Source organism: Pogona vitticeps, chromosome 4 (assembly GCF_051106095.1).
Source record: "Pogona vitticeps strain Pit_001003342236 chromosome 4, PviZW2.1, whole genome shotgun sequence".
Classification (NCBI taxonomy): domain Eukaryota; kingdom Metazoa; phylum Chordata; class Lepidosauria; order Squamata; family Agamidae; genus Pogona; species Pogona vitticeps.
Genome location: NC_135786.1, coordinates 44,444,792 through 44,456,979, shown reverse-complemented (window position 1 = coordinate 44,456,979; position 12,188 = coordinate 44,444,792). Strand labels below are relative to the sequence as shown.

General features: G+C 42.0%; 1 protein-coding gene across 1 annotated transcript in view; it reads right to left on the bottom strand.

Moving 5' to 3' along the window:
• The window catches only part of LAMB3 (laminin subunit beta 3), a 63,948-nt gene that overhangs the window by 21,314 nt on the left and 30,446 nt on the right, over positions 1–12,188 (bottom strand). Inside the window, exons 8-13 of the mRNA XM_072997207.2 lie at positions 11,735–11,922; positions 7,820–7,940; positions 7,059–7,247; positions 6,214–6,369; positions 2,862–3,058; positions 429–540 (exon numbers count right to left, since the gene is read on the bottom strand). Coding sequence (XP_072853308.2) covers positions 429–540; positions 2,862–3,058; positions 6,214–6,369; positions 7,059–7,247; positions 7,820–7,940; positions 11,735–11,922 — 963 coding nt within the window. The remainder of the gene's footprint in view (positions 1–428; positions 541–2,861; positions 3,059–6,213; positions 6,370–7,058; positions 7,248–7,819; positions 7,941–11,734; positions 11,923–12,188) is intronic.

Here is a 12,188-nt window from a genome sequence, read left to right as displayed (position 1 = left end):
GTGTTCTCCTTGAAGGACAAGGGGGGCACTAAGTATAAATAGGACGAACTGGTTATTCATATAGTTTCATCAAGTAGCTGTGCCATTTTCCAAGCCTGTTGGGATGGTGAAGCGAAGTCAGTGAAAAGTAAGATCTATTTTAGGCAGGAAGGAATAAAAGAGGGGCAAGAGTCTCATTTTATAACATTCAATAATTTACATGCAGCAACTCCAGTAAGTTATCCCCAGACAAACCAATATCAGGGGAGTGAGAGGAGAAGTGAAACTTGCAGAAGGCAGATCCATTGGAGAAAATCCAGTCAGAAGCAAACTGTTAAAACAGATATAAATGGAAAGATCTCTAGTTCAACAGAGGAGCAGCAAAATGACAATGATCCATGAAATACACCAGTTATCATCAGGCAGATTCAGCAGGCTATATCCCATACCTCTGCATCCTGTCCTGATATCACCATACATCTGGTCTGGACAAACCTGGACTTCAAAATTAGAACATGTTAGGCCACTATAGCCTTCTTTGCATGTACACTGTCCTGTAAACTGCAGAGAAAGAGAAATATAAGTAAGTGGGAAATTAACCAGCAACAACTAGTCCATTAGGCTCAGGCTATCCCGAGCCATTCCTTTCTTTCCTGCCTCCAAAAGGCCTGTGCATGTTTTGACTGCTTTAATGTTCCTTGTGTGTTTATGGGAGTATACCCATCTCTGTGTTTGAATACCCACTCTGGCCTCTGGCTCCATCCAAGATTAGCTGCGTTACCTTCCACACCACCAACAACCACCAGAGGCAACAGCCACCAATGAAAATAACACAGAGTCACATGGCTCCTTTAAAGCTAAAGATTTGTTTACATGATGGAATTGATTGCATAAACACAGAAGTACAGAGTTTGGACTAGTTTTTTGGAGAACAATAGGGCAAACAAGAAGAGGTTTGTAAGGAAGCTATCCAGTCATGAAACACAAAGGACTAGTATGTCAAATAGCACAAAGCAGGAGACTTAGAGGAAAGAAGACAGAGTATGAACTTTCACTTACAAAATTCGGAGAGTGGACTCATCCTACTATCAGCTTACCCCATCTTACAGAGTAGGTGAAAGGAGAGTAAAGGGAGATAACCCCTGTTTCTGATTATGTCACACTAGACTCAGGGTTAAAAAGTGTGCAATAAACACCATAAAATGGTCTGCAGGGGGTCAAGAAGCATATCTGCTGATGTGGAAGTCTTCACATGAAACAGGGAAGTCTCCATCTGAAACAGGCTAAGATGACTGTCCATAAGCAGATGTTCTCACAGACATAAGTGTTCTAGCCTATGGAGACTAATAAAAATATACACAGTCCAAGATGTGGTGTGGGAAACTATCAACATTCCTTTCTTCTCATCTCAGAAACAACTAATACAATATCTGTTGGAATATTTTTTCTAAAAATCTTATTAGATACCTCAAACAAACATAAATTATGATTTGTACTTATTCTATATGGAGGATTTCTACTTTCATGAGGAGATATTTAAACTGGCAAGTGCACATACAGGAATAGCTTGGAAAAAACTAATTATAGAATTCATTCCTTTTAACAGTAGCAAAATTATAACTACGTTACATTATTATCTGTAACTTCACAAGGGATCAGATAATGGCTACTGTGGTATAAGTATGATCCGCAGTTACTTCTACAGTTGCAATGAAATTATGCCAGAAGTATACCACACAATTGAAGTGCTGGCTCATGTCATGTCTCATACTGCTCTGTTGTGAGTATTGAAACAAAGTCAAAGGGAAGGGAAGGTGTTTCATGCTGCAATCCAGTGGCTTGTGGCAATCAGATGCATAGAAGTAACTATTTAGTCACTTTTCAGAAATGGTAAATGAAAATTACTGTTTAAAGTTATTTTAACTCTAATAGTAACTAGCTACTTTTGGGATGTTGTAGCTATAACTAATTAGTACTGTATTTTAAAACTATTTTCTAAATTCTGTGCATACTAAGCATGGACCTGCAATCCGTAAGATCTGGGAAAAGCATTACCACTCAGTTCTGCTAAAGAGTCAGATTACAGTCCTTTCAGGTAAATCTCTTACTACTAACCCTGCCATGAGAAATATACTATATTCAAACAATAACTTTCTTTTACCATTTCTGAAAAGTGACTAGTTACTTGCATGCATCTGACCACCGTAAGACACTGGCTTCTAGTATGAAACACCTACAAGTAGACAGCCTCGCTGGCTGGATAGCTCAGTGGTTTAGGTATCTGGCTGCAAAGTCAGAGATTGGAAATTCAATTTCTCACTGTGCCTCCTTGTGAACATAGCCAGCCTGTGTAGCCATAGGGAAACTGCACAGTCCCAGAATGCTCCCAGAAGCAGGGAATGGTAAACCTGTCCATTTTCTATCTAGAGCAGTTGTCCCCAACCTTGGGCCTCCAGATGTTCTTGGACTACAACTCCCAGAAGCCTTCACCATCATCTCTGCTGGCCAGGATTTCTGGGAGTTGAAGTCTACGAAAATCTGGAGGCCCAAGGTTGGGGACCACTGATCTAGAGAATACCATAAGTCAGAATTGACTTGATGACATGCAATTATTATTATAGTAACCTTGCATGTATTTTGCCATAGTCTCCTAAATGGATTGTTCATGCTAAAGACAGATAAAGCAGGAAAATGTATCTGCATCCCAGTAACCCAATGAAAAATTCCATGAATGAAGGAGGGGCTAGTAAAAGCCTTCTTTGGTCCTGTAAGTGCTGCACGTAGCAATGGCTCAGCTATACTGGCTCATGCCGAGTCTCATACTGCTGACCTACATTCAAAAACTCTGTGCTACTGCATTGTTAGCTCTTCCTGGCTAGTACCTGGTTGCATTGAAGGCCGAGAGAATTCTGAGGGTTACAGTTGCAGGGTTGGCAGCCCTCGCCACTGGCAATTTTCCAGTGATTCACAGCGCATGCATCACACTTCGCTCCCACCACGTTGGGGAGGCAGAAGCAGCGCCCTGTTTCATCATCACATGGCATGTTGCTGCGGGTGCCCAAGATGCTACAGGCGCAATCTGAAAAGTGAAGCAGTCAGCATTCTTATCAAAACTGTCAGGGGGTCAGGAGAAGCCATCAAACAGCTTGCCATCTAGGATTCAGTATGCTGTGGCAGACAGCATCTGCCTTGTGTCTCCTTATCAGGAGAATAAATAAAAGGAAATAAGTGGCAAACTTCTGGATTGTGCCACTTCAGATAGCAAACAGAGGACAGTTTCCCATCTCCCACTTCTTCACACAATGAAATTCATGATTTCAATGCCATAAAATACGGGAGATGGCCACCAATTTTAATGCCTTTAGGAAGGAATTAGTCCGATAACTTATAAAATTTAGTCTTTTGAACCCTGATTCCCAGAATTGCAAGTGTCACTATCTACCTTCTCCTTTATTTCCCTTCAAAGTTTTTAACATTAAATGTCAAGATCCTTATGAGTATAGGTACTTTACTTTCTGTCTTCTGCTGCCATTATTTTTCTGGATCCAGTTTAACAAACCATCTATTGTCACCTGCTAAGAAGCAGGTGAAGGCCAATAGTATAGTTTACCAGCTATAGCAGCTTGCTGGTGAGACTTAAGTTTCATTTCAATCCAAAACAAAAGCAGCCTTTGAAAGACTGGTACTGAGAAATCTGAGGTGGATACAGAGGCTTCATGTGCAGAAGCAAGATTAGTTTAGCAAGCTAAGCTGGAGCCATATGTCACAATGTTCTCAGCAACAGGACCTGGCAGAAGAAATCTGGCTGAAAATAAACATTCCAGGGCATTTAAAATTCTTTTTGAGTACATGTTGGGAGACAGGGACAGGTCCACTAGTTCCACTTTTAATTTCTAAGGGACAATTATATAAAAGAAAAGCAAATTGTTCTGCTTAAAGCACTCTCTGGGTGGTTTAAAATTTAATTATGTAAGCTATTCATTGCCTCCCCCACTGCAAGCTGGCTACTTAATTTACTGATCTCAGAAGGATGAAAGGCTGAGTCAAGACCTGATGAAAAACCCGAGATCAAACTCAAGTCATGAGCAGAGTCTTCACTGCAGTTTTGCAGTCTAACCACTGGTTTACTAAGCTACAAACAATGTGGAGAAATTGGACACAGGTCAATTTTTTCTCTCCCAAAATAGTAGGATATAGGGTCATCCGATGCATCGATTTGTTTTAGGTTCCAAAGCAAAATCAAATTAAGTATTTCTTCACCCACTATACAGTATAAATGCTACCATATAGAACTATTAGCCATTAGAAAATATGCCAGCCATTGGCTCCAAGGGTAAGCATAATAGTTAACATCTGGCTCTTCAAAGGATCAAATCTTTGATCATAAAGTGCTGAGAACTAGAACTGGTGAACATTATTCTTTTCAGACTACAATTCCCAGAATCCTCTGGTGGCCAGCTGGCTGGAGGATTCTAGAAACTGGAGTCCAGAAATGTGATTATTCCGAGTTCTGCTAAGAACAAACCGCAGGAAATGATGATGTGTCATGCCCTGTTTCAAGCCTTCTAGGGCTATCAGGCTCGACATTGGTGAAAACAGCGGGCTCTGCTGAAAAAGAGTTGCTGTTCCCATCTATTTCTCAGATGGATTGCCTTGCGTTTTCAGAATGGGGCAGCAGGAGGCAGTTTAACAAGGGCTTCATGACAGCCCTTCGACTAACGCAAGCCATTCTTGTTCCAAATCAATTCGTTTTGTTCAAGCTGAGAACGTTTGAACATCTGCATTTTCCTCCTGCAACAGGAAAGCATTTTTTTTCCTTTTCAGGTGGGTGATGTCACCAGAACAGGCAGTTAACTGAAATAAAGCACTTAAGGGACATTCTGAGCTATCTCAACAATCCCTGTCCTGCTTGCTTTTGTAACATTTTACCTACAAAAGGGATCTGTAGTTCCCAAAACTTGTACACTTTTTATTTATTTTTGGTTGCCCCTCGTATGGAGTTTTGGATTCTTTTTATGACCATCACAGTTCTCTCTCTGCATAATTTTCAACTTTGTAAAGACAAATTGGAGCAATTCTGCTTTGCTGAGGCTTGATTTGCAGCCTGTTTTAGCTTTTATATTATATTACCATGTTATAAAATATCAAAGTTAGTATTTAAGGTGCCACCACATTTTGCTTCTTTTCACTTTTTATTTCTATTTTGCTTTGACCTATAATTAGAGGTGGGGATATTCGTATTTATAAATGAATACAAATATCCCCTGTCCCAGCTGGACCTAATGAGGGTCTGGCCATCCAGGACCGGACCGTCAACTCACACAGCCTAGCACCACAAAGGTCCCACTCTGCCAGCCAATGGCGTGAGGAGCTCCATTATTTCCCAGCTTGGCTGGCCACTCTAGGCAGGGAATGGGAGAACAAAAGTCTCCCCTTGTGGCTGCTGAGTGGCCAGCTGAGCAGTGAGACAGTAGAAATCCTGATGCCATTGGTGAGAAAAGTGGGAACTTCATAGTACCGGCATGCATGAATGGACAGTCTGGTCCCAGGGGCTGGACCCTCATTAGGTCCAGCTGGGACAGGAATATTTGTATTAGTTTACAAACATGAATATTCCCATCTCTACTATAATGCATGCACCGACTAAAACAGCTTCCTCTTCTATGGTTCATCGTAAAGTCAGTGGGTTATTTAAAGGTTTTCACAGCATTATGGAAATGAGACAGTGTTCCAAAGTTCACCATAATGTACAAACATATATACATATACTGCAGAAACATAGTATTCTGTAGTTCATTAGAGTTGTTTCTATTTAATGTTGTTTTTTATCCTTTTTAGAGGGGTCCATGCACACTAGCAGTTTACTTGGAGGTTACATTAAAAAAAATCTTGGGGGGCAACTTCTCCCAGGGATCAGTGTTCCTGCTGTCCAAAACATCATGCTCAACTTAGTACGGCACCAGAATACCACCAAGTCACACCTCCTGTCTTTCTGTGCAACAAAACTGATCACATGGGGGAAAATATGTTCCAATCATTCCAGACTGGAAAAAGTAGAACCACCCCCACCCCCACCCCCATGAGAGAGGAACTGCATCAGGAACTGCTTTGAATTGGACTTTGCATCATCTGATCAGTTAAAAAACTTACAAATTTGTCAGTATTACACTTGGAGCAAATCTCATACTGTAGTTGTATCCTCAGTTTCATGATCTGTTTGGAAGCTTCACTCACCTCTGCAACCTTGAGGGTTCAAATTGGTTAACTGGGTGAATCCAGGCTTGCACAGATGGCAACGGTCTCCTTGAACATTGTCCTTACAGACACAGTGGCCATTCATAGGGTCACAGCTAGAACCAGGGACGGTGCCATCTGGGTCACATTCACAAGCTTTTGAAAAGCAAGAAGAAAGAGAAGACGGCAAATCAAGAGCATTTTAGAAACACTGTCCTTATTTCTTTTATTTGCCTCTCCCTTTGCAGGTAGGAATGCAAAACCTTCAGATTTTAAAGAAAAAGCAACTTGGTACCCAGGGCAGGCCTTGATGGCAGAGACTGGAAGGCAAAATGCAAGACTTAATATTAATCTTAGAACTACAGAACTGGAAGGGACCCTATGGATCATTGAGTCCAACTCTATTCTCGTGGTACAGTGGGGAATTAAACTCCCAACTTCTGGCTCCGCAGCCAGATACCTGAACTATTGAGCTATCCAGCAGTTCAACCTGGTGGAAAGAGCCAGAGTTCAACTGCACTGACTGATTTTTACACTTGCTATAATGTACTAGACCAAAGAATGCTCCTCACTATTCATTTTTTAACCTGCAGAGAGAATTAGCTAAAGAAACAAAGAGGACAGGAAGGCACAACCATTTTACCCAAGAAAGAACTCTTGGAACAGGGCAGTTTCAGAGCTCAGAAAACGGAGTACTACGACTCGCAGAATTCTCCGGCCAGCATAGCTAGTAAAAAGGAACTTTCCCATGCTCTACACAGGGCATGCATCTGAATGAAATAAATAAAAGAGATTTTGAAGAAAATTGTTATGAACCATTAAAAAAACACTTGAGCACCGCTTACGGAGGCAAGCTTCTGGGTGGCTCAGATCATAGCGCCGATTACGGAAAAAGTTGGTCTTGCAGTGCTCACAGCTCCTCCCTGCTGTATTGTGCTGGCAGTCTTCACACACACCGCCACTCTTTCCTCCGTTGGCTTGGTACACAGCTGGGTCAAAGTGACACTTGTTGGAATGTCCATTACAGTTGCACCCTGCAGGGGAAAGTGACAAACCATTCCTTATGTGAAGCTAAGAATGAAAACAATGGCCTTTACTTAATTCATCGGTTTCTCCACTAGATGGTGCTTTGGTCTCCCTCTTTAGATCCATCTAATCTGAAGCAGAGTTTATATTAGGAGTACAGACATTAGGCCTTCAAAATATTGTTGGATTAGAGATCCTGATAGCCTTAGCCAGTATAGCCTACACTGGCAAGAGGATGCTGCAATTCAACACCCAGAGGGCCACACATTCCCTATTTCTGCTCTAGTCCATACTGCTATACAGCATGTTCCTTCTTGAAAATGTAAACGTTTCTAAGCAACAATGGGGCAGGCATGTTTGTACAACATCTGCACACACCTCTTTTCACACATACTCAGAGCTGTGCATGCACTGGATCTTAAGTCATAAGTCTATGGATCCCACAACTGAGAAAACCCACAATTTGTTCAGTGACTGGAAGGGTCAAAATTATACTTCAGAACCACCAGTTGCACTCTCAAATGGTTAGCAGAACAAAGGCATAGCCTATTTTCCTAGGACATTGGCAAGGCATACATACGACGGCATTCATTACGGCTGTCATCTTCTGCAGGTCTCCATGGCTGGTCATTGTAGAAATCTGCACAGCGCTCACAGTTTGGCCCAGCAGTGTTGTGTTGACACGCACATTTCCCTTGAATCTAAAGTGCAAATAATTTTGGAGTTTTAGGGCACTATCGCTGACCATTTCATCCCCTGGCAAGTTATGATTTCTCACATTTTAAGTGATCTTCTTTAATCTCACCCCCTAAACTAAAAGACTCTCCTAGATGCTTATATACAATCAGGTTAAAAAACCAAAAAACAGTCCCCTTCTGAAGACTTAACAACCTGAAAAGACAAAACACATGTGGAACAAAGAGTGATAAAGTGACTAATTCTTTGTCGAGTCTGATGGAATGGCTCTGCTTCCTGACTTATCTCTCTCTGCTATAGCTTGAAGGAATGGGCTGCTCATACTGACTGCTGAGAAAGGAATGTAAGAAGTTATCCTATGTTGAGTTGAATCCATCTAACCTAGAACTGTTAACAATGATTGACAGTGACTATTGAGAATTACTCCTTCATGGATTGTTGCCTTGTCCCTTTTTGTGGTGAAGGGGCTTGAGTAATTCAGAGAAGCTATGGGCCATGCCATGCAGGCCCCCCCCCCCAGATGGACAGGTCATAGTGGAGAGTTCTGACTAAACATGATCCACCTGGAGCAGGAACTGGCAAATATACTTCAGTATATTTGCCAAGAAAACTCCATGGACAGAAACAAAAGGCTAAAAGATATGACGCTGGAAGATGAGCCCCTCAGGTCAGAAGGCATGCTACTGAGGAAGAGCGGAGGACAAGTACAGGTAGCTCCAGAGCTAATGAAGTGGTTGAGCCAAGGCCAAAAGGATGCTCAGTTGCGGACGTGACTGGAAGTGAAAGGAAAGTCCGATGCTGCAAAGAAAAATACTGCATAGGAACCTGAAATGTAAGATCTATGAACCTTAGGAAGCTGAATGTGGTCAAACAGGAGATGGCAAAACTAAACATTGACATCCTGGTCATCAGTGAACTAAAATGGACTGGAATGGGCGAATTCAATTCAGATAATTATCATATCTACTATTGTGGGCAAGAATTCTGTAGAAGAAATGGAGTAGTCCTCATAATCAACAAAAGAGTGGGAAAAGCTGTACTGGGATACAATCTCAAAAATGATAAAATGATTTCAATACGAATCCAAGGCAGACCTTTCGACATCACAGTAATCCAAGTTTATCCATCAACCACCCATGCTGAAGAGGCTGAAACTGACCAATTCTATGAAGACTTACAGCACTTTCTACAACTGACATCAAAGAAAGATGTACTTGTCATTACAGGGGACAGGAATTTATTTATTTATTTATTCATTTTATATCCCGCCTATCTAGTCAACTCAGGACCACTCTAGGCGGCTAACAAGCAAAAAATAATGAAAGAAAACATATATAAGACAGCATAAATAATAAATGCTAAGGTAGGGAGTCAAGAGATAAAAGGAACAACAGGAAAGTTTGGCCTTGGAGTTCAAAATGAAGCAGGGCAAAGGCTAATATTGTCAAGAGAACAAGCTGCTCATCACAAACACTCTTTTCCAACAACACAAGAGGCGACTCTACACATGGATATCACCAGATGGGAAATACCCAGATCAAATTGATTATGTTCTCTGCAGCCAAAGATGGAGAAGCTCTATACAGTCATCAAAAACAAGACCTGGAGCTGATTGTAGCTCTGATCATCAGTTTATTTTAGCAAAACTCAATCTTAAACTGAAAAAAGTAGGAAAAACCACTGCACTAGTCAGATATAATCTAAACCAAATCCCTTATGAATACACAGTGGAATTGAAGAATAGATTTAAGGAACTAGATTTGGTGAACAGAGTGCCTGAAGAACTATGGATACCTCCTGAACTATGGTACAGGAGGCAGCAACAAAAACCATCCCAAAGAAAAAGAAATGCAAGAAAGTAAAGTGGCTGTCCAACGAGACCTTACAAATAGCAGAGAAGAGAAGGGAAAGAAAAATGGGAGGGAGATAGGCAAAGTTACAGAAAATTGAATGCTGACTTCCAAAGAACAGCAAGGAGAGACAAGAGGGCCTTTGTAAATGAACAGTGCAAAGATATAGAGGAATATAACAGAAAGGGAAAAACCAGAGATCTTTCACCTTAAAGAGGGTGAAAAATGGTCTGAAGCTCAACATTAGAAAAAAAACACCTTAGATCATGGCCACTGGTCCCATCACCTCCTGGCAAATAGAAGGAGAAGATATGGAGGCAGTGACAGATTTTACTTTCTTGGACTCCATGATCACTGCAGATGGTGATAGGAGCCATGAAATTAAAAGATGCCTGCTTCTTGGGAGGAAAGTGATGACAAACCTAGACAGCATCTTAAAAAGCAGAGATATCACCTTGCCGACAAAGGTCCGCATAGTCAAAGCTATGGTTTTTCCAGTAGTGATGTATGGAAGTGAGAGCTGGACCATAAAGAAGGCTGACCATCAAAGAATTGATGCCTTTGAATTGTGGTGTTGGTGGAGACTCTTGAGAGTCCCCTGGACTGCAAAGAGATCAAACCTATCTGTTCTGAAGAAAGTCAACCCTGAGTGCTCACTGGAAGGACAGATCCTGAAGCTGAGGTTCCAATACTTTGGCCATCTCATGAGAAGAGAAGATTCCCTGGAAAAGACCCTGATGTTGGGAAAGTGTGAAGGCAAGTGGAGAAGGGGACAACAGAGGACAAGATGATTGAACAATGTCATTGAAGCTACCAACATGAATTTGACCAAACTCTGGAGGCAGTGGAAGACAGGAGGGTCTGACATGCTCTGGTCCATGGGGTCACGAAGAATCGAACATAACATAATGACTAAACGACAACAAAAATTGAGAATTCAAGGCAGCATTACATTATAGCCCTATCTGTTCATCCCCACCATTCATTGGTTGCCTCCCATCCAAGTATTAACCAAGTCCAAGCCTGTTTACATCTGGAAACATACCAGATTAGATGTATTACAGAATGGTATGGCAGAACTCCAGAGCAGATATCTTTCCAACAGAGCTGGTAAAAAGACTTACTATCTATCCCATCTCCCTCCACTACAACCTTCTTGTGTCTCATATCTCTTTGTTTAACCTGATGGAGGCAGAGGTCTTGCTCAGTTCACTCACATAGTTATATTCAAGGTGCTTCCATAGAGACAGGGTATTCCTCGGGCACGCTATATCAGATCACCTTATTTATGCAAGCCAGAAATCAACTGTGCTGATGCCTTTGTAGATCTCATATGTCAACAGCTGCTCAGCAGATCAACAAGCTAAATATGCCATTTAAAGCACATCCCATATGCTGCAATGATGCACAACATCCAGTGCATTCTCGTGTCTATTTTCTGTAGGTGCGGTCGCTCTCAACTCAGGCATAACTGTTTGTGCAATAGCTGCAATGAGTCTGTTTTACTATGCTGGATTACAGCCAGTGGGGACACTGATTGGGTTATTCTGAGAGCTGGAGTCCCAATAGTTTGCCAACTCTGCTAAGAAAACCTGTTAGAGAAAAACTGTTGTATGCTCGGGACAGCAGCCTTGCTGAACCCAAAAGCTGCCACCAGAACTGGCACTTATCATAGTTACAATCTGGATCAGTCTGTTGGCCTCGATGTGATGCTGAGCCATCTATTTCTGCAGCTCTGACAGAACAGGTGGCAAGGCCTTTGTCAATAACTGTAGGATAATAATAGCAAGAAATTCCATCTCCTTCCAAATGTGCAGATCACAAAGGGCTTGAGATGTTTCTGCAAGTCTGCAGGGGCATTTTTTTCATCAGCAAAAGAGAGGACTTGCCAGAATCAAAGGCTGGAGCTTATCCTATCATCAGATCTAGCAGTCTTCCCCCTTCCTCACCATAGTATTGGATTCTTCCGAACCAGCACCGTGGGCAGCACAACGATCTGCATGGCCATGGCAAAAGCAGGTCCCTCGCACTTGCATCTCAGTCAAAGCATAGAAAGCACTGGGTAAGTGATATCCATGGAGTGGAAGGCGGGACAGCTCAGTGAAGTTGATTCTCAGGTTGGTAAATTCTGCCAGATCTATTTGAGAGAAGGGAGGAAAGACAGAGAGATGAGTAGGTATCTGTGGGTCAAACTAGATGATAACATTGGTCTTGTTTTCTCACGGGTTCTCTCCCAAATGTCTTAACATGTGTATCTTGGATTTAGCATGCTTATTCTCAGCCCTGTGAAATCAGCCCTCCAGAGCAGCAAGGACCCTACCTGAACAGGGAGAGGGCCAATGGATTTGCTGCCTCCAGCACTCCACTGCCCGAGATAACTGCCTCACTCAGGTAATGGCGGGG